Source organism: Pygocentrus nattereri, chromosome 6 (genome assembly GCF_015220715.1).
Source record: "Pygocentrus nattereri isolate fPygNat1 chromosome 6, fPygNat1.pri, whole genome shotgun sequence".
Classification (NCBI taxonomy): Eukaryota; Metazoa; Chordata; class Actinopteri; order Characiformes; family Serrasalmidae; genus Pygocentrus; species Pygocentrus nattereri.
The window spans coordinates 13,616,434-13,643,400 of NC_051216.1; the positions used below are offsets into that span (position 1 = coordinate 13,616,434).

General features: G+C 40.4%; 1 protein-coding gene across 12 annotated transcripts in view; it reads right to left on the minus strand.

Moving 5' to 3' along the window:
* Positions 1–26,967, minus strand: part of LOC108423891 (plakophilin-4) — a 172,067-nt gene that overhangs the window by 47,282 nt on the left and 97,818 nt on the right. For 8 of the 12 annotated variants that reach the window (XM_017691505.2, XM_037539414.1, XM_037539413.1 and 5 more), the window contains 5 exons: positions 15,000–15,034; positions 9,485–9,616; positions 8,779–8,978; positions 6,596–7,133; positions 1,745–1,768 (listed from right to left, as the gene is read on the minus strand). In XM_017691505.2, the coding sequence (XP_017546994.1) occupies positions 1,745–1,768; positions 6,596–7,133; positions 8,779–8,978; positions 9,485–9,616; positions 15,000–15,034 (929 nt within the window). The remainder of the gene's footprint in view (positions 1–1,744; positions 1,769–6,595; positions 7,134–8,778; positions 8,979–9,484; positions 9,617–14,999; positions 15,035–26,967) is intronic. The other 4 variants (XM_037539410.1, XM_037539411.1, XM_037539409.1 and 1 more) reach the window with 3 other exon arrangements.

Below are 26,967 nucleotides of genomic sequence, written 5' to 3' on the forward strand. Positions count from 1 at the left end.
ATCAGCTGTAACTATCATTTAGACAATCACAACTGAAAGAGCAAAAAGAAAATCAATCCATTCAAACAGGATGAACATTTTAGCTTATGATTTGATCACTGTAACTTGTTTTATGTTCAATGTATGTCCAAAAGTCTGCAGACACTTGCTCATCTGACATTTCTTCTGGAAAGCCTTTACTCCAGATGTTGGAACATTGCTGTGAGGATCTCATTCGGACATAAAAGTATTAGTGAGATAGGGTTCTGATGTTGGATGATTAGCTCTTGATCACAAACGCCACTCCAAATATATTGAAAGGTGTTTCATCACTGCAGAAAATGCAGTTCAACTGTTTCACAGAGCAGTGCTGACACTTGCCATTGGACATGGTAAGGTTAGATCAGGATTCGGCAACATGCGGCTCTTTTACTGCCTTGTTGCGGCTCCACAGCAGCATTAGATTAATAGGGAAAATAATCCTCCTTTGCAATAAAATAAAGCTCTGCTGATCGTTTTATCACAGTTTTAACACAGTTTTAACAAATTGTCTTAAACACTGGAGATAAAGTAGCCTATATCTGCCAATTCATCGAACTTTAACCCTGAAGGTTGATGCATACACCACTAAACATCGATAATTTAGAGGTGAATCAACTGATTTGCACTTATAATCTCTCCAGCTTGTTTCCTGATACATTTTATCTGCAACCAGAAACTGTCAAACACTAAAAAAGTCACAAAGCTGAAGTCAGCTTCTTGTTCGAATTGCCCCAAACCTTAAAAGGTGCAGCAGATACATTCTGGTGCCTCAGGCACCATTTAAGGGGGAACCGTAAATTGAAGCAGGTGATGACAGACTGACTTTGGCCTTGCAAAAAGTTGAACACTGAGAAAGACTTTACAAGAAACTATTCCATTTTTCTGGAAAAGTTTCCTGCTGGAGATGTGAGAAAAGTGACTGTAGCTGAGCTAAAGGTTAAAGTCTGCGTTTTCATTTATATATTTTAGCCTGTGATAGTAGCACATACCGAGACATATTTAGAACATAGATGGTAAAATGGACATAAAACATTGTGGCTCCAAAGCCACAAAATCAAAGTAGTTTGATTTTTGATGAAAGGACAAAATGGCTTTTCTTAACAATTGGGTTGCTGATCCCTGGGTTTGACTCAGGTGCAGCTGCCACAGAGTAAACCATTCTACTGGCAATGCTTTTCTAAGGAGAATATACTAGCAGGGCTGGGCACACCAAGTGCACCTTAAAGTACCTGAACTGACTAAAATGGAGTGTCTGGATACTTTTAAACATGTAGTGTATCTGAATGAAGAAGCTTGAGTTTGATGCAATGGAATTTTTCAATGATATTTTTCTTCCTCCCATTAAGAACATGACTGCAAAGGATTTATAACCTGAGCATGCAAGGTGCTCTGTTTAATGCACCATTACGGAATAAAAAGATGTGCCTGGATGACAATAACATCAGCTTTTCGCATGTGAAAGACAACTGAGGATGAAAAAGGTCACAAAAATAGTGATGAATTTTATTCTGCTGTCACGAAAGCAGCCTAAGCCTGTCAAACAACAGACGTTAGCACAACAACTAATACATTTTAAATCCTCTTTGAAAAGATCCAACAGCCGACGGATCTTTATGTGGGGGAACACATATAAATATAAAATACATGACAAGTAAGCATGCATCCCTAAGCCTACACACTGCACTTTAACATGCGCAAATAATAAAAAGAAGAAGGTTTTCACCTGGAAGGTCTTCAGCCAGGCCATCTGAAGGGGTGCATGAACAGCAAAGAACACAAAACCACCAGTTTGAGTCAGAAATTAATGCAAAGGTTTATTTATCTGACCATGCAAAACAATGTAACCTGACAAATATAACCCCTCAAACACCAGGCTTATTACATACTTACATACATGCTTTATTGGTTTATAGGAAAGTTTAATTTCAACAAATGCTCTCTATCAAAAACAGCTCATTCTGAATTCAATCAGACATGACACTGATTCAGTCACACACTTCAGAGAAATGGGTCATTCATACAGCCTCAGACTAATTATCTCGGGTCTATAATCCTTCCTCATTCTCAGTCTTCTCCAAAAGGAACCATTACCATAGGCTAAGTGACTGTTAGAAAACATAATTCTGGTTCTGAAACCTGACTGACTCAAAGCCGATGTAAACAGTGTTGGGTGTACCATGTAACAAATGAACAGTACAAAGTAACGCATTCCGTCTATATACTGTTGATGTACAAATAATAACAAGTATCTCCAAAATTTTAGCTTTACAGGGGAAGGCAAACACACTCATACCTTTCAATGTAAGTTAATGGAAGGAGATTTTATTCAAAGTGATTTTAGAGCATTTCTTTTGATCTATTCATCATGAAAGTTTCACGCACCATAAAGGACAGCTGGTGTGTTGGAATGATGTAGAAAAACAAAAATCGCCAAAACGGGTGTGTTCTTTTTTGGACGGTTATGATATATTATCTGTGTTTTAGCTTGTATGTAATTTGCTCATAGACATGCTACCTGCAACACAAGCACGGCTGACAACTTTCCACCACTGCAAATTCAGTAAGCAATCTGCTGAGCATCTAATCATGGCAAAAACTCAAGACCAGACTCAATCAGCTCTGTAAGATTTACATTTGTTTTATTTTGAGGCAGCTGTTTTTGGACTGATCATACTGGCTAGGTTCTAGGTTTTCAAACCGCATTAGCTGTTTATCATCAATCAGCATAACTGTCTCTTGTTCAGAGCAGGCAGGCACAGTGACAGACCTATTAAATTATGTTTACTGTGACTGACTGGGTCTTTCTAAATAAAGCAGTCAAAGCACTATTGGATTTCCTCTTGTACTTTCCAATTAGTAGAGATGGAGATATGTGTGGGTTTAAGAGAGTAATGCAGAAGTAAAGAAATGAGTAGAGAAGATAACAGGTAACGTAATCTCATTACAGCATGTCAGAATCAATAAATAACTAACTGTAATGGATTACCCTTTTGAGTAACCACCCAAAGACTGGAGTATTTCATATATTTTCATATATTTATATCAGCAGAAAGTACTGAATTCTGCAAAAGTGTGCCACGTCTTTAAAAACCAATGTGCTGTTCATGGAACAAGCTTTGACTGTTTCATTGGCTTTGTAATGTTAGCCTATTGCTGATAAACTACACTGCTTAGTAGAAGACTGACTGATAAATAGATTTTCTTTTTAATTTTATTTCTTACAGAATAATGATACATTTCAACAATAAACAGGCACATTTAATAAGAGCAGATCTGGGATAAGAGATATAATTTAGTTCCAGAGTTCATTAAACATATATAATAATAATAATAATAATAATAATAATAATGATTAAAAAATCAATACAGAATTATTACAGAGCTACAAGTCAATTCAGTTGAGATACTCTACAGCTTTCTTACACAATTGATAACATAACATAATTTACATTTTGGGCTAAAAGAGTGGGACACTCATTCTGGGCATGCAGACTGAGCATGAATACATGTTTGTTGTGAGTCCAACACCATACTGAGTAACCGGCCTATAAATAAGTGATTGTTAATGAGTGCAATGTACCTTAAATAAAAAAAAATTAGCTTATTTTAAATAAAATAAATTATCTAGCTATGCTACATCTGATACCTTGGATTGTAGTGCTGCAGTGGAGGAATGGGCCTCGTCAGAAAAGTGTTTCTATATAGCTGTGAGTGAAGTAAGTTTCATAGTTTTGCTCTTCATCTGTATCTTTCAACAACAGCCTCTGTAGCACAGCAACAGCAGGAATCACATCCAAGGCTACTCGGAGGAGCACACATTTTATCTTAAGTCTTTTTTGGCTGGGTGAACTGTAAGTGAATGTCCTCTAAAGCCAGACATACACATTAGAAATCTTGTTCTTTGGTATCTTTCACTATATATTTAAATAGACTATCCTGTACGGACATAGCCTATGGTTCATACTCACTACATACAAAAATCACAGTCAATGCTACGAAGAACACAGCCTCTACAGACAGCACTGTCCATAAACAATTTCAAATAAAACTTTCATTCAAAATAACACACTGTGCTCTGAGTACAAAGCAAACGCAGAGAGAAACTAAACTACAGCAGTGCTGCTAACTGTTGAAACCAGCTGATGTACATGATAGGAAAATACAGTCTCTCTATGTCCTATTTTACAAAGCATTACAATTTACTACTGCACTCAGTCAAAACAGAGTGAAGTCACATAAACAGACTTTGATAACAAATGTAAATTTTTTTGTTTGGTTGTGCTTGTGATTATGCCATTTTATCCCCATTTTTAAATACACACAGTGTATTCTTGGAGAGAAATTAACCAAGTGACCAATGACTTTGTGTCCAACTACCACAGAGACTTGGCTTACGTCACGTGGTATCAGCTGATATCGGATGTTAGCATTTGTGCATTTTTATGCATTTAAACACAAGTAAATGAGCATGGTATTGATGCATCCCTCATTCAATAGTTATTTTCCAGTAAAAACATTTTTCCATGCAGGTTAATAAGGTGGTTGTGGTTTATTTTCCTAAAAGTAAATAAGAAATGTGCTTATTATTCACAACAATGGGTACAACAAATGAATACTGGTGTATTTTTACTTGTTTGTATTTTGACATGAATGTATTAAAGCAAAAAGCCAACTGAGACTGCATGCTACAATGACTCTGTCAGAGGTACAAGAGCCAATCATTTCTGTGCACTTCTGACCTGTGCTAAAGATTGCTGAGACATACAGCTCAGAGGCTACGTCACTCAATTCAAAGTTTGCCTTTGGGTTTTTGGCTCTAAGGAGCGCGTCTATTCTACATCAGCTCCAGACAAAGCCCTGAATTGAAGTGATTCCTTGTGTGGGCCATCACCATTTCAAAGCACTTATCACCATGACCACCAAACGCCTCAATGAGTCAAAGAGGTAAGAAACAAAAGCATGAGGCTCCTGAAAGAAGCAGGAACATCACAGCTGAGATTTGTTTGTCATCGCAACCAAGCGTACGGCCGCTTTAAATCATGCTCCTTTTGCCTCAGAAGAGAAAAGAGAGAGAGAGAGAGACAGATAAGGACAGACAGGAGTGTCGCCCCGTCACAGAAAATTCATTTCCATGAGCTTTTGAAATGTCAGAGCAAAAAACTCTCGGCAGACGCCCACACCAAGGAACCACAACAGATCCATCCATCAGCGCTTACAGATAAATTACCCGTAAGAGGCATCAGGCTGCCGTTGTCCTCCCACTCCCTCCATCCTCCTCACTTCACACACTTTAACTCCCAGCTCATTCAGCTAGAACAATTAAACATGGCAGTGAAAATGGAATAAAGCTAAATCAATTCCCAGGCTGAGAGAAATCGCATGTTTGCATGTTTATAGTCTGGAGTTTATAGTGTATACTTAGTTTTATGGGGGAGCTATCTGCCTCCGAGAGCGCTGCCTTCTGTTGTGGTGTTTAAAGGAGGGCATATCTGTTTTCTTATTTCTGCGGGCCTGTGTTCTACATGTAAAGGCTGCCATTAATTCTGACTGTACTGTCAGTCAGGGATGGAAAAATAACAGAGCCGAGATGCAAAGATGCCAGGCCAAAAACCATCACAGAGACAGACAGAGAGAAAAAGAGCGAGAGAGAGGGATGCCAGGCCAAAAACCATCAGAGAGAGAGAGAGAGAGACAGAGAGACAGAGAGAGAGACAGAGAGAGAGAGAGAGAGAGAGAGAGAGAGAGAGAGAGACAGAGAGAGAGAGAGAGAGAGAGAGAAGAATGAAAGCAAGACAGAGAGAAAGAGTGTGAGAGAGAATGAAAGATAAAGCACAAATAAAGAATTAGCGAAAGGCTGTGAGCAAGTAAGAGGAGAAACAGAATGAAAAAAGAGTGGGAGAGAGAAGTAATGAGGGAAGATTGGGAGACAGAATGAGCGAGCAAGTGAGCGAGAGGGAGAGGAAAAAGAGAGAACATGAGTAAGAGAATGAAAGGAGACAGAGAAATAAGTGAAAGCAAGAGAGGGAGCAAGAGTGAGAAGGACAAATGCAGTGAATCAGCAGGATTCCTCTGAAAGTGAGCAGCTGATTGAATGACGGCATAACTGCAGCTGAACGTGCTTCTGCCTGTTCTGGATTTCAGTAATATTTATATGTGCACTATACTGTGTGAACGAAGCTCAGTCTTACATTCAAAAACAGCGGTCAGACAGCTCAAGGCTGCAGCACCTACAGCAGAGCTAAAGTGGGCTGACTGAAGCTCACTGGCTATAGAACCGAACACAGCAGGGAGCCTGTTATACTCAGCTCATGCCCTCTGGACCTGGACTGCATGCACGAGGAGGAGTCACAAAAAGAGCAAGAAACAGGATCACATACACTTATAAATCTAAGCTCGCTCAAATCAAATCCCCTGAAACCTCACACGACCTTACACACACACACACACACACACACACACACACACACACACACAAAACCAAGTCTTTTCAATTCAATATAGAGTGATGCAAATGCTGGTATTAAGTTGAAAAAACACTGGCGTATTCCTTCAACACTCACATGCAGACACTGACCTGTCAGGCTGTCCGGCCGTGGCACCATCCTCTCGTATATCTCATATGAATGTGTGCTATACGGATCTGACCCCTCGTGCATTAGCGTCCTGGGCAGTGTCAATCCGTAATGCTGCGGTACCGCTGTCATCCCAGACCGGACTGGAGATGAGCCGGACCCTCCCTGCCCATCTGCCCCACCTGCCACGCTCAGTGGAGATCCCACACGTCCCGAATAGGGCGAGGTGGTGCGGCTGACACTGCCGGAGCGGGAGTTGGCCGAGCCCATCCTGCGCAGGGCAGCGGGTGAGCTTTTCTGTGTGGAGAAGGGCGAGCCAGCCCGCTGGGCGCTGGGCAGCGTGGTGCTGGAGAAGATGCTGGAAAGAGGCTTGGGCTCCGTCACAATGGGTGAACCATAAGCGCTGCCGGGAGACGCCCTGAGTGACCCGCGTGATGGAGAAATGCTGCTGCCATATGCGGGAGACTGGGTCCGAGAAGGTACCGAGCTCACCCTCCGCATGGCCCGGCCAGGTATCACCCCACTGACACTACCCACCATCTGGACAATCAGGGAAAAAGTAAATGCCACTGTCAGTTTCATTGGATATATAGTTTAAACTTGAACAACCCAGTTAAATAACGGTGTTTTGATGACCTTCTAAGTGAAATTAAGTTAACACATCCCCTACAGAGGACAGACATAAATATGGCAAGTGAAGCAAAAACACAGGGGTACACAGGGTACTTAAACTTTACTTTAAGAAATGTTTCAGCCAAAAATCTCATTTACACAATTCTGAAATGGAATCTATTCATTTAGGGTAGTGGTTCCCAACTATGGTCCTGGAGTATCCACTGCCAATGCACATTTTAGGGTTGTGCTCCTAATACATCTGGTCTAACTAATAAACTGTTGGACTACCCCTTCCTGATTTGAAGTGGGCGTGTCAAGATCAAATACAGATTCAAATCAAGAATGTAGGTCCAAATCTAGACAATGTTGGATTCCTGCACTGCACAGTTTAGCGTTACTAGTCAAGCACACATGCTTCAAATCTTCAGCTATTCATCAAGTCTTTGAAGAGTCGTGCTACAGTGGGTAAAGCACTGATGTAGAACAATATCCTTGCTGTCACTTTCTGAGAATAGGCCTACAAAGTCATGTCTAGTTAAAAACAAAATAATAATAATTAAAAGAGCTTTTTAAAAAAAAAAAATCCAACAGCTGCAAAAAAGAACAATATGGCCATATTCTCCTCCTGCAAGGACGAGTATTGGGTCAATTTCGCCTTAGAGGACTGCAGTATCTGAGAGCACACTTATTATGTATTGTCAGTAGGATAATAACCCCACTTTGCTGTGGCCCAGTGTCATTATACTGCTTCAAACCCACACTCTCTATCCCACCAGATAAAAAGGACAGGGTGTGAGGAGTAAAGGGTTCATGGAATTACAAGCAGAGCAATCTTCAATCCATCATATCTATACAAATTTCCAACACATATGGAAAGGCTGTAGTGTGTACAGTATTTATTTACTGTATATGGGAATGGTCTCATTCTCAGCAGGGTCATGAGACAAAACTGCTAGAAAAATGCACCCACTGCTGACACAGGTGTTCAACTGCAGACATACAGCTTACATAAAAACACAGAAAAGCACTTGCAAAAGAATAGGACACTCTGGACCAGTTGCACCTGAGCCTAAGGTCACCATGCTCAATGACAAACGTCAGCAAAAGGATTACGAAGTCCCATCAAACACCTTTGAGATGAGCTGCAGAACTGATCATTCAAAATCAGTACCTGAGCTCACCAATTCTCTTGTGGCAGAATGCAATCAAATCCTCATAGCAACGTTCCAACATCTAGTGTAAAGCCTTTCAAGAAGAGTGGAGGCTGTTACTGCAGCAAAAGAGTGGACAACCCCCCTATTAATACCCTTGATTCCCAAAGAAATGTTAGATGAGCAGGTGTTAAACTTTTGGACATATTGTGTCTGTCAGTTGCACCTGTTTTGGTACCAATTCTCTTCTAGTTGTGTTCTCTTTACCTTTAGCTGTTGCCTTAGTTACTTACCATGATTTGTACCAAGTGTCTGTGTGATTTTTAAACCTGGTTTAAACTGAACACCAGTCCAGTTTAAAAAACAAAAAGCCACACAAAAGCAGGTCTTCACATTCACGTTGTGGTGCTAATATTCACCTGTCCCGAAGTCTGTCCTTCCGCCCTGGAGTTCCTCAAGAGAGTCCCACAGGTGGCGGCACTGGTGCCTGGGTACGAGTGCTGCAGACGCACCTCCATCTTTCCCGCGTTCTGGTTGCTGTAGTAACTGCCTGCATCTTGGTAGCCGCTGTCTGAATACGAGTTCATCTGAGTGGAACTGCGGGAGTTCCCTACAGACCCTAAAAAAGAGGGGAGCGGTGATGGAGCAGTTATTTTATATAGAGTTCAATCACAGAGCGCTCTGTAGCACATATTTAAACTTGAACATATAGCATGACTGCCAGCTACAATCCTAGGTTAGTGTAGATTTTAGTGTTGTCAGCTATAATTTAGTCCTGGTATAAGAAGAACCTTGAGCGGTGATGAAAGGGATGAGAGGGAAAGATTACAGCAATGGTGAAGCTTAATCTGTTTAGCAACCACCAATCACCACCTTCATGGCCACCTTCAAATTAGCTCTGAGTTTACCAGCATGGTAAACATATGGACTGTATAGTGGAGCCACAGCGGTTATTGAAGTGACTTTCATCTGAAAAAGGCCACGTAGGCTTTAACATCAAGATGATTTTAACGTATTTCACGCTGGTTCCATTTGGAGAGATTGATGAGTGGCCCTTTAGCAGTTATTTCCCTTTTTCTAACGGTGTACTGGGCCCCTGATCAGATGGGACGTTTGTGGACGGACCCTCACTTTCGTGCAGAGAGCTCTGCTCCGGCGAGCACAGCGATAGTTGCTCTGCCTCGGTCCTCACGCGGAACGGGGGCGACTGGGAGCCGTCCGTCATCCGAGACTTGGCATCAGCTGAGGTTGACACATCTAAGGAAAAATAAAAACAAATACGCAACTGGTCACTGTCAGGCTGCCAGGCTCGGAGGCATAAACAACATAGGTTACATTAGATTCGATCAAATTTATTGCTCGCCATAGTGGAAAATTTGCCTTTAGCCTTTCTTTATAGAGATATACAGAACAGCCAATATAAAACACAAATGAAATGAAATGAAAAACATCAAAAACACTGGGCAGCTACATAAGGCAAAGAAATCAAATTTAATTTGTGTGAAATGGCACACAGGTGTTATTACAAGGTACATCCTGCTTGTTTACATATAACAGTATCAAAGGCACAGTAACACAAACAGCCTGTTGAATTCTAAGGGATGAAAAAAGGCTATGATGATTTTCAGTACATATTAAGATTAACCGACCTTTATTAGTCCCACAACAGGGAACTTTCACCTCTGCAATCAAACCCATTCATGCAGTGTATACACACTAGTGAAGACACACACTAGGGGGCAATGAGCACACTTGCCCGGGGCAGTGGGCAGCCCTATTCGCAGCCAAGTACTGTCGGCTCAGGGGATGAACTGGTGACTTACTGGTCACAACGCTGGTTCCCTAACCTCCACCCATGACTGCCCATGATAACCACACATACATAAGTGGGCCCAGTGGACAATAAAAATACAAGAAAAAATGTCACATATCGGCTTATATATAGTTTTTATACACATAAATGACTCTAAACAAACCAATCCTATTCATTTCACCTTTAACTAACCTTTATGTAACTCTGACACTGAGACTGGCCCACTAGCATGAGCCATAGCAGCACAAACCTGCTTTTCTGAGACAATTCTTCATCACTGCGTATGACTAACCTGCTTTACTAAAGTAAACAGACCTCTTTGCTGATCTGTAAGTTAAACCAGAGATGCTTGTGCAGCAGATGATTCAACAGGCAAGGACCTGCTGAAATCCCATTTTAAAATTGCATAATAGTAATGATGTCTCCAAATCCCTCTCACGACTCTGTGGAAGCAGACTGGACAGCTAATGAGAGACAATTAGTTAAAAAAAAACAAACAAACAAAATGCTGCAATCTCAGGCCATTCTCCATCCAAGCATAAATCCAAGTGTGTAGTGAGGAAATTGCCATTTTGGCTGTGCAGCTGACGTGTATATTGAGTCATGTGGTCTTCTCTCACCCTCGCTTTACATATGGATGAGGGTGAAGTCCACAGAGAAGCTGTGTGCGTGTGTCTTTCTGTAGCAGGCTGTTTGCACAGATCTGTTGACTGTGTGCCCGAGTGGCCCTGACAGCCTGACAGGAGGCTTCCCCTGCAGCGCTGCAGCGTTTCTTTAGCCAACACTACCCACCTCCACCTCCGCCAGCGAGGACCAGCTGCGACACTGGCCCAGGAAGTTCGTAAAATACCACATAGGCTATTACTATGCCTGACAGGCAATAATCACAGACTAGCTGCAGGCACTTAAATCTTTTAAAAAGTTCTAATACTCTCTCTCAGGCGGATTTCCACTGCGTTTCAAAACCTCATGAAAAATGCATCCCGATGGCAATCTGAATTATTGATACAAGCATCAGGCATAAAAAATGATAACAAAATCCCTTATAATTGGCTGTCGTTTATGAGCTCCCGCTACATGGCCTGTGTGGAGGACACTACAAATCCCCCTCGAGCCACATTCAGTCATCATAAACACAAAGCTAATGGACCTCAGTCAGTCATTCTGCTCTGCTCTTGGCAGACTGGACTTCCACATGCTAAACCTCAACGTCCAGACTACAACGCCTGGAGAGACAGCGGCTCCACAGTGGGGTTTAGGAAAAGAATGAGAAGGTTTCAAACACAAGTCAGCCTTTTTCTCCCAATGACTGAAATAGGCAGATATCTTCTTTCATATATAACAGACAATTTTCACAGCAAATACAGGATGTCAGCTAATACTGACAGGTACACATAGTTTGCTGAATTACTATGCTGATCATTTAAAAAAGAAACAGGCTTGCTTCTTTCTTTTTGTCAATATTGGTAATACAATACTAAAGTATTACTTTCAAAAAACTTTGACACTGCCAGACGCCAACAATGCAACAGAACTAGGAACGGGCATGGTTACTCAAACTCACAGACAACCAGTACACCTCACCACATAAACTAGTCTACGTTTTTTGTTTACTTGATTATTCAAATAAAACATGTAGTTGTCATGTGTCAATGGGCACAATGTCAAGACATGCAGCTCATGTTCTAAGCAGAGCCAAATATGGAAATACTTCAGATAAAAAGATGGCAAATGTGTACACTGAACAGTGAATGATGCTTAGTTCTCACTTTGTAGGTCAACTCAAACAAATTAAAGACAAATATAAACCACTAGATCAAGTATGGTTCACCTCTTATGTGAGCTGAACACAGTAAACCCATGTTTCACCTCCCATGTTTTGATATTTGTATCTCTACCAATATAAAATCATTTCTAGTTGGTGAATTTGAAGTACTGTTCTGATGCTTGAGCAGGAAAATGGTCAAAATACCCATCCTGACTAGAAACATGACAAAACAAATTCCATAAACTAAACTAAGCAAAACACAGAGCCTGAATTTTCATAGAGTCAGTGTGCTGAAACAGTCTTTACCTTTAATATCCCAGTGAATTAATTAAGATTAAGATTAAGAGACCCTTATTAGTCCCACAATGGGGAAATTTCACCTCTGCATTTAACCCATCTGTGAAGTGAAACAGCACATACACTCTAGTGAGCACACACACACTAGGGGGCAGTGAGCACACTTGCCCAGAGCGGTGGGCAGCCCAATCCGCAGCGCCCGGGGAGCAGTTGGGGGTTAGGTGTCTTGCTCAAGGACACCTCAGTCATGTGCTGTCGGCTCTGGGGATTGAACCGGCGACCTTCCGGTCACAAGGCTGGATCCCTAACCTCCAGCCCACGACTGCCCCCTAATACAGTCACATACAGAAATTGTACACCTAGATCCCAGCTTTCTTGTTTAACAAATGTTGGTCACCCCTATATATGGCATAAAACATTGATTAGAGGTCAACAAGTAACACCCAGAGCTATTTCTTAGCTAAAGTGTCAGCTTAGAGATGAAAACTCTTGGAGATACTCAACCTCCACACATTCACATCTCCCCAAAGAACTGTGCCTGACCCCATCAATCTGTATATTCAGCATACTGTCAGGACTTGAGTGCCCATTTTAGGGGGCATATCAGCTGAAACTGAGTATATTCCACAGGCCTGGTTCACAGTTTTTAACAATAGGCTATAAAAGCAGGCAGAATTGCATTCTGTTGCTACTGAACAAAATCTAGTGCCTCCTAAAGAGTAACTCTATAAGAGAAGCTTATAACAAAAGTTTAAGCAAAAAAAAATCCCAAATAATTCTGGACTATTTCTATTGATGTAATCACTACGAAATGTTCACATTTCACAGTACACAAAAAACAACAGCAAAAAATGGACATACAATGTTTTGATGCAAATGTAATGATTTGCATGCATCTTCTCTTAATGTATAATTATATACTGTATACATAAAGCTGTGGCCCACTGGCCCACTGTTCTCTAGTAAACAAATTATTAATGACAGCTGGCTTTAGAACGTTAAAAAAAGAACTGACAAGCCAAGTCAACTAGTCAGGATGTCAGTTACAGCAAAAACATTAGAAAGGTTTTAGAGAGTCATCAGTCAGCGCTTTAGTTCAATCCCCACCTGGGCAAACACCCTACAATATACCAATAAGAGTCCTTGGGCAAGACTCCTAACACCGCCTTGGCCTACCTATGTAAAAATGATCAAATTGTAAGTTGCTCTGGATAAGAGCGTCAGCCAAATGCCATAAATGTAAATATCGCAGAACGGTGTGAAGGGAGGAGGGTTCTAGTGTGAACAAAACCTTCTACAACAGTGAGTATTGAGAAAGAACAGTGCAAAGGCAAAGAATGTTCTAGAACAGGGTGAAAGAATGGAGAATATTCTAGAATAGTATGAATGGAGGGAGAAAATTCTAGAATAGCGTGAAGGAAGGGAGATAATTAGGTAGGGCATAATTAGGACATTACAAGAGAGTTCCATAGTTATTTCAAAAATTCTGCATAATTTAATTGTTGAAGTGTTTTGATGTGAAAAGGTTAACTGCAGAAAAATATACTGACTCACATTACAGTGGTGGTGATAGGAACCAGGGGTTATGATGTCTACAACACAAATATAGCCAGTTTATTCACTATTCAAAATGACCAGTGAGCCTACATGTGTCTTCTGAGGTCGTATATGTAATGTTGATAATGGTGAAATAGTGATAAACTGGTATTTGTAAACAAGTGTAATAAATTTGTGGTGTAGCTTTTAGAGGCATTAAACTTATCAGACGTCTGGTTCCCATCACCATCACTGTGAACAATTCTTACTCTCTAGAATGGTGCACAAAGTAGTCATCATCAGGGCTATTTACTGATAAGTTAGGGGAAGAGATCATTTATAGGGGCAATTAAACATCGACACTAATTGTAAAAACACTGTGATCTTCACAGCTAGCTGAAATGATCTGCTGACCAGACAACACTCTTGCCTTTGATTTTAGAGCAATTACAGCAAGAACACTAGAAAGGTTTTGGTGCTGATAATGGAGAGGTTACAATAATGATGTTAGGAAAGCATCAGTCAGCGCTTTAGAGCTGCGCCTACACCAGTACTTAGTATAAGATTCATGCTATAAGGCCAGACAAAGACAATGAATGTGCCACTAATGCTAAAGCCCCCATTTTAATTAATTTACAATGGTAGAAGTTAAAAATCTATTTAGTGGCAGTCTGCACAGGGCTATCAATCAATGGCAGAGCTCATTCATTCTCTTACACACGGACCACGCTACTCTTTACTTATTCATTCCGTTCTCTCCAATTAAACCCCATCTGCACGCTTTTCCCAGTAATGTTACTTAAGAGGAAAATGTGAAGCCTTTACTGATTAAATCATGTCCAGCTCAGAGTCTAATATTTCTGCACTTTTGAACAGCTCTTCAAATAAAAGATCAAACTTGAAGACACATTTATTTAGTTCTGTCACTCAGGCATGAAACATATTTGGAGATTAAGTTCAGGATTAATTCTATAAAGAACTTTTGGACGGTCCATAAAAAGATAACAGAGATACCTCTCTGCAGGCCAGAGAATAAAAATGGTGTCCTTGCTAAAAGTACTTTTCTTTTCTTCAACAATAATATAGCATAACATACTGATACGGTGTTGTGATTACAAACCCATTAACTAACGTAAAGAGCATGACAATTCATTACAAAGACTGGAAATCAAATGAAACGCAATTGTTTTTGTAATTCAGGCTTGTGTTAAAGTGAAAGGCCTTACCTGTAGATCTCCACGGCAGGGACTTCTCAGAAGAACTGAAAAAGAAAGAAAGAAAAGCATTCATAAAATAGGAGGAATGACTTTGAAAAGGTGTATAATCAGACTTGAGACAGAGGCAGCATCTTCAGTAAAAACACTCCAGTGGCAGGATTGCTGTTTCAAGAATCAAGAGTACTATAACGATGCACTAACAAACCAGCCTTCAAACATCGTCATTTCTGATTTTGCAACATTTTTCAGAGACAACACAAATGACACTGTTGGAGCCTGAAACTAAAATATTCAGTATAAAAAAATTTTTTTAAATACAAATCAAACTCAAGTGGCTTTGACTTTTAAAGGAGAGCTGACAATAACAAAACAAACGCCCAAAACTGAAGAGAGAAGGCGGTGGAAATAAAAATGATCTGCTCTGTGTTAAAGGCCATAAAACAGACAACTGCCACCACAGCAACAGTAATAATTATACAGTTTGTAAAGGTGAAAATCTCAGTATTAATCTTGTGTGTGAGATAATGGCTGGGTGAGAACAGAGATCAGTGAGTACTCTAGTGCTAATCAGCTCTCAGACTCAAAGTAGGGTGTAACAGCTCTTTTTTTGTCTTTAGATGTTCATTAGGGTCGCAATCATATAGGAATTCTGAGTAGATAGACAATATTTTTCACATACACTGTTGATACCAATGCAGATGCTAGTTAGGCCTGCCACAAACGATTAGTTGCCACATGAACACGCTGACTTCAGCCTCTAAAAAAGTCAAAAGTCGAAGAGATCTTACAAGAAACTGTTCTACTTCTATGGAAAAGTTTCCTGCTGGAGATGTGAGAAAAGCGACTACACCTGAGCTGAAGATTAAAATAAAGCAAAGATACTCTGTGTTTTTGCTTATATTATATTTTTTAGGCTAAAACAGGACATTATGTACAGCCAAGACATTACTTCAATAAATGGACATAAAAATTGTCCATTTGTTGCAAGTTACTCTTTGCTGAAAGTGACCTCTGCACTAAATGAACACAATCATACTCAGCTTTCTCCCATTGTAGACAACAAAGAGCAGTACATAGGCACAAAAAAGGCAGCATTTTGCCCATTCATACTGAACTGAAAGGCAAAAGCACGAAGTAAAGAAAAAGTAGTCAGGTCTCTTTTGAAGGTCAGACTTAAACTGTCATTTCAATCTGTTGCTGATTTCAATTTCAAATTTGACACCCCTAAATTAGATTGTTGCTCTCTCCTACATTCTCTCTCAATCTCCTATCCTCTTTACACTATTTCTGACCATTCTGCTCCAGAAGCACCTGCAGAGAGAACCAATCCTTCCCCATTTGCTGCTGCATTATGGCCACTGAGAGAGAAAGACAGCAAGATATGGAGGAGGTAGTGAGAATAAAGGTCCAAAAAACAGATTGTCGCATATGGTGTGTATCTGAGTTAAAGCCTCCTTAAGCTCAGCAATAAATCTACTGATCCTGAACAAAACGTGCTAATGAGGCTCGCTACCGCAAACGTAAAAAAAGCCCTCTCCGCGACCAGGCAGCCTTACACAGGCAGCACAAAGAAGGCTGACAAACACAGTGGAGATCCTTCACCCAGGCTGAAGGGCCGAATGTGTGCAGTGAGAAATGGACGATAAATTCAGACCAGACAAGGCTAAAGCAGGTCACCCACAGGCAGACACACAGAGAGCATTATGGGAAATGGGGAGATGAATGGCCATGTCAGAGGAACGAGATGATGTGGGAGAAAGAGGGGGACGAAGGTACTCAAGAAAATTGCTGTGTCAGGTGAGAGAAGGTGAGAGAGAGAGTCAGAGTAAGAGAAAGAAGAGGAAAAGAAAGAATGTAGAAAAGAGTGTAGAAACTGAAAGAGATGAGATGACAATAAGAGAGAGAAAAATCAATAGAAGAAACAGAGTATAAATAAAAGAATACAGAAAGTATAAAAAGGAGAGAGAGAGATGATGGACAAATCAGAGAATTAGAGGATGTGGGAGGTAGAGAGGGATGAAGATACTTGAGGAAACAGTATCAGGGGAGAGAGGGTGAAAGAGAGAAAGAGAGAGTATAAACTGAAAGAAAGAGAAAAAAGAAAAAGAAAGTGTTGAAACAGAAAGTGGCGTGAACAAATGAAAGAGAGAGATACAGTAGTTACGGTTAGTAGTGATTAAGGAAGAGCGAGATTCTCCTAAATATGACGCTTTCAGTCACGTCCACATGCTTCCACTGCTCCTGCTCTGTGAGGTAAAGGCAGTCTGCGGCACCCTCACTCCAAAGCCTTCCCTTACCACACGTCACCAATGACGACCAGCAAGCTCTCAAAACTGCTGAAAAACGCATTCTACTTCCTCCCCCAGAAAGAGCTTTCAGCCCATACAAAAGCACCAAAACAGCCTGCCACTCAAACCTGCTCTAACAAGGAGCAACGTCCCATCCACTCGCTCCACAGTCCTGGAGATTAATGCCCTCCTCCACTACAAAAGCATGACTAATTTCTGCATTTAAATGTCCACTTGAAGTGCAACGAAAATAGCTGATGATGTCAAAGTTGATGCATTAATCTTAAAATGTGCATGTGCAGAAGCGTGTTTGTATGTATTGCACATATGATTAAACTTGCAAAAAATCAACGCTCACCTGTTAAGCAAGCCAGCTAAACATGCTGTTACATGGAATAACGCCAATCGCTGAACCTCCTTAGGTACTGTTTACATTCTGAATACTGTCAGTTGAGAATCATTTTTCAGTTTGTGAATTGTAACATTACTCTGTCATCTGTCCAACAGGGCTGAACAAATGAGGCAGAACAAAGCATTTATACATCTATAAACAGCATTTTTTAATAAACAAACTACCTCTGTCAATTAAAAGCAAAGGGAAATCTTTTAGCCATTGTATCTAAAGATAAAGCTAACAGCTAAATGTTAGATGAGAGGCAGCGGCCATAATCTATGTTGATATAACCTATTATTACATAATCTATTATTTCCTGCTCAGAATCAAGTTGGCTTGTTGAGTCAACACTGAGAACAGAGAAATATCTTTTCTAACTTTATGGTCATGATGTTATTACGGTTAGCTGCACTAAGTTACTTCGACTCTGAACTGCTCTCAGGCCAACTTGGAGATACAATCCCTTCTGCGGATCCTGGGCTGACCCCGGGGTCTCATCACAGTAGGCCGTGCCTTGTGCACCCCCACTGGGAGGCATCCAGATGCCTGAACCACCTCTACTAGCTTCTCTCAGTGTAGAGGAGTAGCAGCTCTACTCTGAGCTCCTTCTGGATGATTGAGCTCCTCACCCTATCAAATAGAGTGTAGCCCACCACCCTGAGAAGAAAACTCATTTCCACTGCTTTGAATTCGCGATCTCATTCTTTAGGTCATTACCCACAGCTAATAACCATAGGTGAGGATCGGGATGTAGAAGAAAGGCACTCCACAACCAGAACAACCATCCTACAGATGTACCTATGAAGTTATTTTGTGCTTAACTGCTTATCTGCCAATAGCAAGTTGGTTCTAATACATAATACAGTAACACTGTCACAGTTCAAGTACAATACAGTTAGCAGGAACAAATTGGGCAAGACATGTTAGGCAATGGCCCAGGAAATTTCAGGACTGCAAAAACTATGTGCTAAAATTTAACAACCTCAAAAAAACGGTAAAGCCATTCAAATATTCAATATTCAACACTTTGCCACACATTTCTGAGAGGACCAATTTTATACCAATAAAATGACCAATTTTTCAGTCTGGATACAGCCCCTGTACATTACCCTGTACTACGCTGCATTTGATCTCCAGTAAGGTAGGACTGGGCTCTTCTTTTCAGTGACCTCTGAGTAGGGCACTATTGCCATGCAGGTGCTGTTGCAGCCACTCCAAATGAGCTTATGGAATTACGGCTCCCAAATCAGGATACCACAGAGGAGGAGGCCAATTAAAAGAGAAGGCCATGAGATCGCCCGCTCTGCTGGAGCACCCCGAACGAAACGACGGCAATTTACTGTCGTTCAGAAGAGGTGTGAACGGCCACTTAACTTGCTGATGAGGCTGAATGAATGTGTGTGTGTGTGTGTGTCTGTTGGCATTATGCATGCATGATATTGCACGTGTGCATGTGGATAAGAGGAGAAATTATACAAGCTCGGATTGTAAAGGTTAAATGTGCATGTTTTAGTAATTCAAGGGTCCATGTATGGAATGTATGAGCCTCTCCGACTGTAACTTTGTTGGAGTAGTCCTTTATATCAGCGAAGAAACCCCAATTGTTGGCGATGGGGGTGGGAAGTTGTCGGTGATTACTGGAGACAGCATAGCTCAATGCTGCAGTAGCGGCTGCCAGGGCTCTATTGTACAGTGAATGGGCTGTTAAGGTTGTCTCGGTGTTAAATTCCGCAGCCAGGGGTAATACTAATCAATATTTCTGCTTCACTGCTTCATTCATGCATACATTCATACATATATTCACCATAAATTGTATTAGAAACACCTACCTTGTACTTCAATTCACTGAACACTATGACCTCTTTTCACAGAGGAAATCCGCTATATAGTCAAAAGTTTAGAGCAGCTTCCCTTTTTTCACTCCATCTAATGAACCTTATTAACAGAACAATCGCACCAGGGTTTGTCTTAATCTATCCAAACCTGCAAACTGCAGACAGGCCATCAGGCATGTCTTGGTACTGTAGGTGCACCATTACAGACTGTAGCGCTTCATTTGTCATCCACAACACAACCGCTGCCCTCTGCGTCACTGACCATTGGTCAGTCTCTGACCAAAAGGCCATTGTTGAGTGTTAGCACCGCACTGCTGTCAACAAAGAAAACCACAACACAACTAAGCAACCATCCTTCACACAGATGCCAGTGTTTACACCCCCACTCTCTTTATTAATCATCCTTCTCTCTCTTTCCATCCATCTATCCATCCACAACTGGCCTTCTTATCTCTATCTATCTATGCAACCGCGCCTCTATTTTGCTGCGTCCATCTATCCAGCCAGCCAAACCTTACACTCGGGTCATTAATCCTTCTCTCTCTGTCAATTACTCTCTTTCTCTACCTTCATCTATCAAATCTGCTCTTCCACACTATATATCTCTCCCTTAGACTGTCATACTTCCCATCCTTCCTCTTTCCTTCTCAAACTCAATAACTCTCTATCCAGACTTCTGTCCTCTGTTCTCTCTTACTTTACACTGCCTGTCAAAAGTTTAAAAACACTGCCTTCCTTTCATACTTGAATTTTCTTCCTTGGTATGAAGAGCAGATTTTGCCTAAACCTACTATTGCTAAAAGCACTTACTGCAACACTTCTGGCCCAAAGGTAGAAAGATTTGAGTGTTGACATCATAACAAGGGGACAAAATGTGTGAGTTTGGTATTCATCCATCCATCCATTTTCTAAGCCGCTTCTCCGTCAGGGTCGCGGGGGGGTGCTGGAGCCTATCCCAGCAGTCGGGCGGAAGGCAGGACACACCCTGGGCAGGATACGTTGCAGGGCAGACAGACAGATGCAGACAATCACTCACACACTCACACCCAGGGGCAATTTAGCATATCCAATTGGCCTGACTGCATGTCTTTGGACTGTGGGAGGAAACCGGAGAACCCGGAGGAAACCCACGCAGACATGGGGAGAACATGCAAACTCCACACAGACAGGACCCCGGTCACCCGGCCGGGGAATCGAACCCAGGACCTCCTCACTGTGAGGCGACAGCGCTACCCACCGCGCCACCGTACTCAAAATAAACCTGTACTATGTCATTGCAAACCCACAATGAAAACATGCTCATCTGTACTAAACTATTTTGAAAAGCTGTATATCTCCAAACTTTTGATAGGCAGTATTCATCCATTCTCTCTTGCCCTCCATTCCCTCATTCCATTCCCTTCCCCTAATAGCTTATCTATGAAGGGGGAGCAGCTGAACATGCTCAAAGAGTTCAGTGCTCTTCTACTGACTCTCAGGAAAGCATGCAGGCAGTCTGGATGCCCGCAGCCTGACAACACTATTCCTTGACCTGTCTCTGATACTGTTTTTCAAGAGCTTCAAATTCTGATAAAATCTCATTTCTATGGCAAAAAAAATCAACAATAGGGCTGGTCTGAATAATCTGAATACTCATGTGTTCTTTGTTATGGTGGCATTCATTTCTCTACTTAGTATTTAGAAGTTTCAGTTTAATTAAGCCAAAAGATTGTAGCGTAAAACAAACAGAATATTGATTGTTAATATACAGTCAAATTCAAAAGTTTGAATATCCCTGGACAAATTACACGTTCTGTCGATTTTCTAGGTGAAAGTAAGTAACACATCCTCTAGAATTTTCCTGCACATTTTAGTGCAAAATTTCTGCACTATATTATATGCCATAATATTTGCACAGGCCACATTTTATGCTTTATTTTTCCTTACCAAGTTAAATTCAGTAAATAAACAAACAGGAATCGCGCATTAATGTTTGCAGACATGTGCTATTTGTAAATTTCATTTAATTTTCACTTATAAAATCAAACATTCAAACGGAAGAATACTTGTTCTTCTAGACAGACATTTGACACAAAAATGCTTTAAATATTGTTTTTAAGGGTGATTTTAAAATGAATTTTGCATTAGAAAATATCAAATATTCGAAGCCTGTAAAATGCTGCTTAGGCCAGCTCTCATTAACAGACTTCAATAATTTCAATTAAACAGGGCGTTGCTGACTGATATGACTGTCAACTGCCAAATATGACTGTCATTATTTCTACATTTTTGGGCAAAGCCAGAGAAACCAGTATTCACAAAGTGAGCTATTAGTGCCCCTCAGCGCTCTACATCATATTTGGCAGCAGAAGAGACATTATCAGTGCTTTATCAGTAAAATTTCCATCAGTGCCGATGAACGTGAGGAACCTTAATATCAGCTGATTTCACTGACCAATGATATACAGATCAGACCCAAAACAAAACACTTCATAATGCACTTCTAATTTCTTGAGCTACAGGCTTATTATTAAGTAATAAATCTTACTACACTAAGTATTCTAGACACATTATTTGGTAACTACTGTTAAATTAATATTTAAGTTATGCAGTTTTGAGAGTGATTCATTAGGAGAACTAAATACAGGCTTAGAATAGAATAGAATTCAACTTTGTCATTGCGTATGTCGCAGGTACAAAGCAACGAAATGCAGTTTGCATCTATCCAGAAGTGCTTAGCAGAAATATAAATATGTATGTTACAGTGTACAGTAAGTATAGTATGTACAGGTTAAAAATATGAGGGGGTATAGACATGAAGGGGGTTATACAGGTTATAAACAAGAATGTACAGGTTATAAACATGAAGGGGTATAAAGTACTATGAACTATGAATAAGTATGAAGGGGTATAAAGTACTATGAACTATGAATAAATATGAAGGGGTACAAAGGTTAAAACACCCACCTGTCCACATCACTGAAAACAAATTTTCCTCGCTTTTTTGGGGGGAAAAAAGTTTCATGGACTAGGTAAGCACGGTAAAGTTTAACACTCTCCACTGTCCATATATGGAATCTAAGCTGCTAAACAGCCCACTGTGAATTCAGTGTTTGTGTGAAGTCATGGAAACCAACTCGTTTACATATAGTTGTGTGCAAAGGGTTGAACACCCTGGTCAAACGACATACTTTGTTGATTTTCTGAGTGAAAATAAGTTAAAACCTCCTCTACAGAGAGCAAACCTAAACATGGCATTGATCTCTAATTTAGTGCACAATTACTAATGTATTTGCTTAGTTTAAAATATTAGGGGAAAATGATATGTAAATGTGCCATAGCTTTGGCACATGCCACATTTAATGTGTTTTTTTCAACATGTGTTCCTGTAACGGAACATAAAGTCAACAAAACATGCAAGTGGTAAGCAAACCTTTGCATGAAACTGCATTTTCACCTATAGCAGTTTAGCTCTACTGGAGCATTTCAGCCAGGAATGCTTTTTGAACAAGGCTCAACACAGGGCAGCCAATCAGAACAGAGCTCATTTACATATTATCAGTCTTAAAGATGCAATCACCAAACAGCCTGTTTAATTTTAATCCAAGATCAAAACTGGCATAAAAATGAATGATGACTGTTTTATTGCATAAAAGCACACAAATATTATAAGTGGATTTCAAGTAGACAAATAAACAAACTGAATGTCACCCTTTTGAAAGTGAGAAGTGAAGAGAGAAGCTGCACTCGTAACTCATCAAGACCCATATTTACACTATTTCAGCCCAGCTATGCACACACACACACACACACACACACACACACACACGCACACAACCTAACTCATCAGTGTGGACCCACACATGTGCCAGCTGGTGTCCAGCAGGTCAGGCATGTGTTTGTGCAGAGCTATGCTTGAGATCAGCTCCTCCAAGGCAAACTTCAGCCTCAAACCTCTTCTGATGAGCTGAGGCCGCTCAGCCTTGACCTATAAAACACCTGGCTTTGAAGGAAAGAAGAGAAAGACCACCACTTTCATCATGTGCAGCTACAGACGGCGCAGAGCTGAGTGGCCCAGAGCTGAGTGGCCCAGAGCGGCAAGTCTGAAAGCAGTAATAATAGCCAGGGCTGGATAAGTGCCTGCATGAGGATTTGCCTTTCTGCTCCACCTCATTAACCTACAGTGCTGCCAACAGCACTCTTTTGTGAGGAATCCACACATCCACAGAGCTCCATAAATCCACACATTTACACACCGTTTTCACCCTGCTGTGAGAAACAAACACATACGTGCCGCAGCTGCCACAGCTAGATGTATATACCTACACAACAACACAAAAAGTACAGCTATGTACTTCGGCATGGGCACACAGCACATCCGAATAAATACGGCTTATCAGGACAAGAATTAAAGAGGTGGCTTACAATTTGTCCCTCACCCTCAAATACACTCAATTATCCAACACATATTCAGTGTCTTAGGTTTGCTTCTATTGTTTTGCACTGCAGCTATGAGGCTGATGTAGCTAACCAAGCTTAGAGTCACCTAATAGTGTAATGTAAACTGCATGCCTTAATCTTCACACCTGCTCTAAATCTTACAGAGATATTAAATCATCTCAAATAAACTTCTGTGACACTACACTATTAGAAATCAAAGTTCTGTGCAGGTACATCTAACGTAAAGGTTTTGAGGTCCAATTGTGATCCTTAAACAAGTTTTTTCAGGTGAAAAGTGCATATTTGTATCTTTTCATAACCTAATGTTGTAAAACAGAACAATAAAATAAAGCCTGGAGATGAGACAGGGTTTGTGGAGTCAGTACAACAACAGAAAATATCACTTTAAAGGGTACCAGGCCAGTGACAAGAGGTTTACTGCCCCCAGTGACAGTATATGCCAAACTATAATCTATAAAATTGGACAAAATTCAAGTTGCCACAGTTTTTAGTTCTGTGATGTAATTTTGACCATTTTCATAGATAACAGTTCATCATAAGAAAACTACACAAGAAAGTGAAACCTCATAAGCAAATGCATTTGAGATTTCTTCACATCTTAACTCACTTTGAGGTGTGATGATTCAGCATAATGCTAATTGGTGGCTATAATCTTCCACTGCTTGTTAGCTACAACAGCCTCAGGTGTAAAATTAAAGAGGTACAATTTGGACTCCAAAGATGTTTTGGCTGATCGACAGCTTTGGGGTGGTGAATGACCATTTTCGGTAAATGGACATACGTCATTCTGTAGCCATACCCATGTAAGGAATATCAGCTCACAGCAGTTTTTCTCTATGGGAACAATAAATGGCATTACCAAAAATCGCTGCTATTGCACGATAAATAAAAACGCTCCAAACTCATTGCACTTTGCTGTATACATACATGTCTTCTGATTGCCACTAGATCTTCTGAATTACAAGATCAACAAGGAGGTGAAATACACACAAACCAAAAATGCTGTAAAATGCTGTGGTTCAGTTGCTTTGGCAGTAGAGCCTACAGTTCATAACAGCTGGTGTTTTTAAAGATAGAAGTGTTATAATAGTGATACAGAATAATATCAGACCTATTTTTCATGCATTTCCATTATTTCAGTGTGTGGCATGTATGTAGCATTACTTGTATTTCAACTGTATAACAACCTCCTCCTATATTAGAGAATCAAGTAGCACTTTGGGGGGGGCAGCATTCATTCTTCCCACAGATCAAACCTGTTTAGTTTCTAAGATGCATGACACCAACTACAGAAGGACAATGTGACTCTAGAGCTCTACTGCCTCATATAACTTATAACTTAACTTATAAGTTGTCTGACCAGTGGTAGGATGGTCCCCCCTTTAGATGTGAGTCTTGGTCCTCCCGAGGTTTCTTCCTCCTCCAGCTCTGAGGGAGTTTTTCCTTGCCTCAGCGCTCACGGGGGTTCTGTATATTCTGTATATTCTGTATATTATGTTCAGTGTTTTTGTCTGATTCTCTGTGCTGTGATTCCCATTTTTGTAAAGCTGCTTTGTGACAACATCAGTTGTAAAAAGCGCTATATAAATAAATTTGATTTGATTTGATATAACATTAGTGAAAAAAGCCTAATGAAGAAGCTACTGAGCAAGTAGCACAATCAGGTAACAGAGTGATCAGGCATACAGACAGATGTGCCTGGTTTTCAAAGACGTCTATAGTCTACAAAGAGGTCTACATGCAGCATTGCTTAAAAAAACGAAAAAAGCATTTCACAGCATTCAAAGGCGGCTCAGCCACTCTATACAATCACACTAAATTATACATGATCAAGAGCGCATGCTGTAAGACTGAGTGTATGGAAATTAAGCCACTTCTGCTGGAAAAGCTCACAGTAATTTTTACAAATATGTTCTTTTTGGATTAGTTTTTTTGGGTTCAGTGCTTGGGAGCTCTCTGTGCTGGTGTGCATTATAACTCATTAACAGAAGAATAAATTGGAAAACTGGGAAGATTGCTGAGGGATTCGTAAGCAGGAATAAATTACAGGAGGAGCTGAGCCGTTCACTTCCACAGTGATGTGTACAGTGTGATGCTGTTTACATTAGAGGTCCATCTTAAACCCTACACACCTGATCCAGCTAATCAGGGGCTTCTGAGGACAAATAGAGGGATCAGATGTGGTAGATTATGGTTGGAGCTAAACTGTGCAGGTCTGCAGATCTCCAGGACCTACATGACCACTCTAAATTTATGAATGTTCCTTTAATACTTAATTGATGTTGTGGGAAAAAAAAACATCCAAAACAGTAGCTTTCACGACCCTTAAAAGTCAAGCTATTACTTTCATTTTGCTATACTTTTCAAATGCAATTCCTTGAATACATCACCAGTTATGGGTCTGAGTCTGAATGTCTGACTTTATTCGGTTTCTTTCAAAGCAACGAAATGAAAAATGCAAAGGATTTCTTTAAAATGCTCCATCAAGGGTTCCTTTAGAAAAGGCAGTGTTCGTATATAGAGCCATAACAACTAAAAGAACATGATGATAGCTCTTCTCTACAACGCAAAACTGGTGGTTCTTCAAAGAACCTTTTAAAAAAAATCCTACATGGCATTAAAAAAGGGGTTCACATTGTTAGAAATCAGTCATTTTTGCTGAGTGTGGTTCATCTTTCCACAAAAAAGCACAACAGTAACTTTTCATCAAATTTTAATAATAATAAAATATTGTCTCTCCTAATCAAAAGCTCAAAAGTGATATGTACTGAAACCTCTCTGCTTACTTCAATGAAGTATGAGTGAGAAATTGGTTAAATTAATTAAAATTACACCAGGCTTTTATCATCGCTGGCAATAACTGTAATAATAAAATAAGATAAAAGTTCATTTTAATGCACACCCCATGCAAAAAAGGGGCAACCTGCTTTTAAGGGCCTTAAAAAGAAATCATTCAACAAAAAGACAAAGTAACTTAGTATAATGTCTTTTGATGATTTATGATTTAAAAATTTGAAGTG